Here is a 7,508-nt window from a genome sequence, read left to right on the forward strand (position 1 = left end):
CTACGAGTTTAGCGGATCGCAATCCGGTTAATCTAAGCGTTTCATAGCCTTAACCTAATTAATTAATCATTTATTTACTCTTCGGTTTAAACTTAAACTGACTTTATTTTTTATCTGCGGTAAAGCCGCCTAACTTTAAATGCATATATTTTTCTAAATATGTATGACAAAATCTAAATACATGTATAACTACTGGCTATCAAGCCCCGTACCGTATTCTTGTTTGGGTGTGGTCACACCATGCCCATCTGGCATGACACATAAACCTGTTACAAGGGTATGCGTAACCCTGTTACATGATTTGCCCTAAGATTTAGGTTGTGGCTGTTCTTAGAGCAAGCGGAGTGCAATCTGCTACACTCGTACTGGTTCTAAGTACAGCACCAATCTTATTTTTTGCTCCCTCTAAGCAAAAGAGCTCCGGCAGCCCCGCTGTATTTGATAGCACTTGTAGTCAACCTACACCTGAGTCGTTACGACTGACCCCCTGTGGGCATTAAGTACGGGCTTAAAAGCTGATGTCTCTGCTTGACCCTAAACGCGTGCAACACCTCGCTTGGCGCGTTCAACAAAGGACAGCTTTACTATGTTCGGATATCGGCTTACAATGAAGTTGGCTTTGGAAAGCCTGGTATTGCTGCAAACCCACAAGAACTGATGGTCGTTCATGGCCCTCCTACTACTATGACATTTGCGGTATATTCATTGTCACAGCTTGTGCTTCTCATTAGTCCACCAGACGACAGACAGTGGCGGTGATGCCAACGCAGCGTACGAAGTTCAGTGGGCTGTCGATAGCGCGTTTACAATCAAATATACATTAGTTGTGACGATCGTGAAAGGTATGAGTGCGCCGTATCGTCGCGTTGTATCCTCGTTGGTTAAAGGTACAACCTTTTTCTTTCGTATACAAACTCGAAATTCGCTAGGGTATGGGCTATTGCAGCAGTCTTCACCGACAAAATTGCAGCCATACGAGACTCTTAGTGCACCAACACAAGTGGCGCTGGGTGTAACTGGTGCTACGATGCTAACTGTATCCTAGGCGCCTCCAAGAGACGATGCGGTTATGCTATCTCTGCAGCGGGGCTGCCGTAGCACTTTGCTTAGAAGAAGCTAATCTAAGGTCACCAACCTTACGTTGTTTCCAAGAACCAGTACGAGTGTAGCGGATCGCAATTCACTACCTCCAAGTATTAAAACCTTAGCCAAGGCAAATGTACCCTCTGTTCAGAGTAGAAACTGTTTTTAATTGTTTTAGGTCGCCAATATCTAAACCTAGGTTTTCCTAACTAATATAGTAGTATCTAATTAATATAGCAAAACCTAATGTATATAGTAGTATGCATTTCTTCTGGCAATTCTGCCACGTGGTGGCTTATGGTTATGGTGCAGACACACCACTATATGATTTCACTGACTGCGTAATACACACCTATGTACGGTCGCACAATCATGTGCGAGCTGCCCTTTCATACAAGGGCACGTGTAACCCCGTTACACTCCCCCCATCAAAATTGTTAATCTCCCCAATTCACATTTAACGGTGGCCTCATTCGAGGCTCGCGTGTCTGAGATACCTTGACGTTCATTAAGAAAAACTTTATATATTCTACACTATCGAGCCCTGTGCCTAAGACACGAAAAACACCCAGCCTAGCTGGTAGCGAGGACACCGCTGTACATTGGGCTACAGCTGAAACGGATTCAACTCGCGGGCAAAGCCCTTCTTCTTCTTCTGCACAGGGTGCATCTCCGTACAGTGCGTTCGCGGCCTCACGGGAAGCACATCCCAAGCCCTCGGCGATTGAGTGCAACTCATCGCGCCCGCCTCGGGTGACGATTTTCCTTGTCCAGGAGTTGGAGGAAGTTGGTTTAGGATCGGATACGACTTTTCAGCATAGAGGGACGAAGAGGATGAAGTGCGCCAACGTCGTGAAATAAGCCCAGTTCAAACCCTGCAAACACTATGTTCGTTTCCTGTCCTCTCTGCTTACAGGGGAAGTGGTGTTATTACCAATCACCTCGACGAGACACAGTAACAGCAATTGGAAGCTGCTCACGCACGTGGTAGTCGACGCCACCATTCTCATCGAGAAAATAAAATTCGGCGGCGGACGATGACGACTTGGTCGATCGCCGTCCGGTAAGTTGCGATGCTCTTCATGCGTTGGAGGACAACGTCCGTCGTCTTCGGCACTGTGCAGAGCGTCTCCAAGGTCGCCTACCGCTGTGCGGAAGACCTAAAGAGTCAGAGCACTTTGTGAACCGACTGGCTCACATTGAGGGTTATCGTGCTATGTCGGAGCGGCTCCTAGCCATCAACCAGGCAAATATGACACTTCGTGCGACGATAGAGCCCCTTGCGCCGTTGGAAATGGAAGTTGTTGCACATCGTGCTCAGAACCGGTTGCTTGTTCAACTTCTAAGTACCCGAGCGCCTTTGGGTACTGCCCCGGCGCCGACGCTTTCGCGTTCACCTGCGCGAATCCCATTACGGCTTAAGCAAGCCATCATAAAACCCTGGGTGGGTGCACATCTTTTTCAGAATGTTCAGCGTATACGCTAGGCCTCGCTTGGCCAAGACTAAAAAGGTTCGATAAAAAAATCGTGGACGGAGCTTCGTCTTAAGAACAGCAGAAACCGCATGTGTACAAAGGTTTCTAGGATTTTATACAGCCAGGTCTCCGACCTTAATGTTTTCAGCATTTTTCTTTCTAATTCATCTGCATATTCCTTCTGCATGTCTTGGCTTTCAGCCATCGCATCGCAAACTTGTCGTAAGACACTCAGTCTGTTGACAGGAAGCCAGCGACTTCTTCACCGACAATGAATGTGCTGAAATCAGCTAACCGTTCGGCAATTTCTCCCCTAACAAGCCCTGAGCCATGGGATGGCGACGTCAGCGGGACACTAGGATTATCAAGCCTATTCACGTAAAACGGCGTGTAGCCGGTAGACACATGCACTGCATTCTTCAAAGCAAACTCCACAAGCGGCGGCATGGCACTTTAGCGCTTAGGCGTCTCAGCGCAGACCCTGCAAAAAACGTCTTTTACGACGCGATTCACGCGCTCAGGCTGACCATCGGTTTGCGGTTAGTCCGCTGTTGACATTGCGTATGCGGCGCAGAACAAAACCGTCACTGACGACGTCACCGTCATAACATGAGAAGCTCATAAATCGGTCTTCGTGTCAACGCATCATTGCATTTCTGGCTTACGCTTCACCTCAAAGTATATTTTGTAAAGAACGAGAGCCACCAGGGCATCCTCTGCGAGAGGTGAGGCGACTGAGTCGCAGTGCGTAGAGTGAATGATCTGTGTCGATCACAAACGGTTTTGAGCCAAGCAGGCGCACCCTGAACATTACAAGTGCATTTTTCATCGCAAATAGTTCCTTGTCGTGAACTGGGTAGTTCCTCGCTGCAGCCTTAAGCTTGCAATATTCAAGCGCGATCACCCAATCTCGGCCCTTGAGTCTGCTTGCAGCAGTGCAAAGCCGATGTCAACGTCGAAGCATTACCGACGACACTAAAAGGACGATCGGGGTCTGGCAACGCCAGTATATGAGCATGAAGGAGGCTGCCTTTGACCCTGTCAAAAGCCTCCCGATGCTCAGTTTTCCAACACCATTCTTCATCCGTTTTAAGAAGATTGGACACTGGCCGTGCCATTCCCGCATAATGGGCGCTATACTTGTGCAAGTAGTTGCCGGGGCAAAGCCGCTTGCGCAATATCTTTGGTACTTTGGAACCGGCCAATCCTCAATAAATGACCTTGATCTTAGCGGAATCCCTCGAAAGCCACGCTTCCCAATGAAGCACCCTATAAAGAGAATATCTTTCGCGCCAAAGATGAATTTATCTGCATTAGCATACAGCTTATTCTAGCGCATGCTTTCGAGCACCGCTCTCGAATATACGACGCATTTCCTCATTTGATCTTCGTTCCCCGGACGGCTGTGGAAGAATATTTCGTCCAAGTATGTATGTGCATACGCTCGATGGGTCTTAATAACTGCGTCACAAGACGATTAAATGGTGACGGTGCATTGAAAAGCTTTGGGGCACCACCAGCCACTCCCAGAGCATCCCGCTCGGTGAACTCACCGCTGTTAGCGGAATATCACTCGCTCTCATGAGCAATTGGTAATGACCATCGACCAAGTAAAGTGCACTGTGCTTCGTATAGCCAGCCATATTGTTCTGGAGAACATTTTTCCTCGGAGTCGGTGTCTGCGCAGTAATGGTGGCAGCGTTTACCTTATCTTAAGAGCGAACGATGCGCCACTTGCCCTTCACCAACCTTGCTTCGTGCTGCGCACGGAAGGCGTCAATGACGTCATACTACTCCTTTAACAGGGACCACTGGTGTGTTACGCAGTATTTGGTTCCCGGAACCATGTCAATCTCATGACGCACACCTCGGTCCGGAGGTAGGACCGACAGCGGGTCTTTGGAGAAGACGGTCTTTTTTCCGTTACCAAAAAATAATCCGGACTTGGGGTCCTTCAGGATCGATGATCCACTTCGTGCGTTCAGCACCCTCGTTGTGTTCTCCAGTACAGCTTCATCCAGTAGCGACGATGAGTTGATCTCCCCGTTCGGTCTTATAATGACCACCTCGGCTAAACTGCCTGCCTTTAAGGCACTCGGAGGATATCTTTTCCAGCTCAAGAACAGCATCCACGGTTGAAAAAGCCTAAATGCATAACTACTGGCAATCCTGCCACGTGGTGCTACTTGTTACGGTTTCGCCTGATTACACTATCTATGTAATACACACCTATGTACGGTCGCACAATCTTGTGCGACCCTCCCTTTCTAACAAGGCATGTGTAACCCCGTTACAGTTTCGTGTAGATCAGGGGAAAGTCTAAGCTACCAATGATGGCTTGTTTCAAACAATGTGAAACAGCTGAGACGATAATTAGGCCCGACCAACTATTTGCATAAATACACGCGCAAATCTGCAGCGTTGGTGCAGCCCCAAACGACTCTTTAAAGAAAATTCTTTAAAGAGTCGTTTTAAGCGGGAATGATCGAAAGATCACCGGGTGCTGGTTGCCGAAGTGAAGGAGAAGTTGAGAGAAGACTCTGTCATTGTGATTGCAAACCACGATTTACCTTTTCATGTGGTCTGAGATGCAAGTGATTACGCAATCGGTTGTGGGTTGATGCAACATGATGGTGAGGGTTGTGAGTGAGCTGTTATGTATCAGTCGCGACAACCGGGGTTGTCGCGACTGTCTACTTGCTCGGGGAGAAGTGCTTTGCAATCTATACAGATCAATCATCGCTGCGTACGGTAGTAAAGACTCCTATTTCATCGCGGAGAATGGCTCGATGATTTAATTTTTGCAAAATACATTTCGTTGAACACAACATACCAGGTTGGACAAACATCTTAGCCGACGCGCTGTCCTGACGTCCGGATTATGATCCAAAGTCCGGGAGCGAAAGCATACACGAGTCATGTCGATAATGCGAGGATTTATAGACGATCATAGTGCAAGCAACGACTACGGTGCGCAAAGAAATTGTCAAAGGGCAAAAATCTGATTAGACGTCAGGACTTGTTGAAGTATAATAAAGACCTTTCGACAAAACACTGCAAGGTCTTCCGTCTCGCACAAGATCGCGTGTTCACCGTTTTGGGACACACAATGCATTGTTGTACTATACGGTTGAACGCGGAAATATAGCAAGAGTTGTTGTTTTAAATAAAGAAGGTTTGTGTCATCGTCTCTTATATGAGTACCATTACAGCTCTTCGATTGGTCATCTCGGACGTGAGAAAACGTTTCTCATTTACCCAGGGTTACTATTGGCCACACACGTATATGTGAGTGCTTAAGTATATGAGGACTTGTGATATTTGCCAGAATATGGAGCCATCGAGTTCTACCCAAGCCCCTATTCGGACATTGGGCAGTGCCAACTGACGTCTGGAAATTTATAAGTATGGACTTCATATTCTGACTTCTACATGACTAACATGAACGCAGTGGTAGTGGGCTAATTTAGCAAAATGGTTCATTGTGCGCCATATTCGGGTAAGATCTCTGCCAAGAAAGCAGCTAAGATCCTTGAAGACGTTGTTTTCCGTCTGTATGGCCTTCCTGTTGAGATCGTGTCTGACCGTAACATCTGTTTCAAGTCAAAATTTTGGCGTGCACTGTTTGGACAACTGGGCACCAAATTGTCCAAGTCAACAGCAGTGCACCCTGAAACGGACGGTCGAGCAGAGCGTATAAATCGAGTCCTGGAGGACGTACTGCTTAGTAACGCTACGTTGTTCAGAGAGTCGAGTAATTATTTCCCTCAGAGTTTGAGTTGAAAACTTTCACGCATGGTCATTCATCATTTGTGTGAATTATGGTATTCATCCCAGAGTACCTGCTTCCATAATAGGCAAGGTCCAAGTTAAAAAAAGGTGGGAACTATGGCTATGCATCCACAGTCAAATTGAATGCTGTCGCAGAGTTAAAAGCGAATTTTGATTTCATGAAACCTCTCAACGGCATCACATGTCGTGAGGAACAGCACGTCGATGACTTCATTGTAAAGAGACAAGCGGTTGCGCGATTCGTTTACCATATATTCGCGAGCGCTCAGAATCTGCAAAAAGAACAAGCAGATAAGAGCGGACGGAAAAACAAGAAGGTATATAAGGTCAATTAGTTTGTACGACTTAGCACATCAAATTCGCCCGAACATGCAGTGTCCAACTTGGGTAGCAGAAAGTATACGTTGGATCGTTCAAAGTGTTGAAATGCAATGGTGACGCTGTCACGGGAACAACCTGTGCGTATACACACGCTTTCTGAGGAATGCAAAGGTCAACTGTCACGCCTCACAGCGTATCGCTCGTATCCGGCCGGCCAATGGCTTACGTAGAAGGGAGAAAAGCTAAAGTGACATTTATTTTCAAAGCCAGAAGGCATTAACCTCCCTTACCTGATAGGCACTTTCAGTTCTGCTACAACAAAACTGAATGAGGACATACAACTATACAAGGTGTACAGTTAATGTGTTACACGCTAAGTATGTGGTCCACAAACATGCGTAATGGGACCTGTCCCTTTACGCGTTACTTTGAACACCAGATCGCGTTTCAACAATTCCTTCCGGCTAAACTACTTTCTGCGATAGCTTGGCGATATCATATCGATGCGATGACTTTATTGAATAAATCGACCTACAACGGGCCCATTATGATATTGACGTCGCGTCGAGATTCTCTCAGTGAAATTTGAGGTACTGTTTTTACCAAGAATATGTGCGAGAGCCAGCCACGCATGAGATTTCTCCTCTGGCTTTGCTCAATGAACAAGGAATGGCTTCACTATGATGCGGAACGGATGGTTCGCCAGGGCTAAAAATAATATAAGTTGAATTAGTAGATAAATTGTCATCCAAAATATCATGGGAATTTGTGATTTTACTTTTGTCAAAATATATTGGGCATCTTTGTCGCTTACGACTAGACAAAACCTCTGTCTTT

At 46.6% G+C, this 7,508-nt stretch overlaps 1 protein-coding gene across 1 annotated transcript; it reads left to right on the plus strand.

Annotated features, from left to right (window-relative positions):
• Window positions 1–657: 657 nt before the first annotated feature.
• Window positions 658–1,045, plus strand: PHALS_06170 (Immunoglobulin-like fold; the record flags this gene model as incomplete). Its single annotated transcript, XM_024719411.1, has 2 exons — window positions 658–696; window positions 740–1,045. The coding sequence occupies 2 exons, from the start codon at window positions 658–660 to the stop codon at window positions 1,043–1,045; spliced, it is 345 nt and encodes a 114-aa protein (XP_024584713.1).
• Window positions 1,046–7,508: the final 6,463 nt, after the last annotated feature.

This window comes from Plasmopara halstedii, assembly GCF_900000015.1.
Source record: "Plasmopara halstedii genome assembly, contig: Scaffold_2956, whole genome shotgun sequence".
Classification (NCBI taxonomy): domain Eukaryota; phylum Oomycota; class Peronosporomycetes; order Peronosporales; family Peronosporaceae; genus Plasmopara; species Plasmopara halstedii.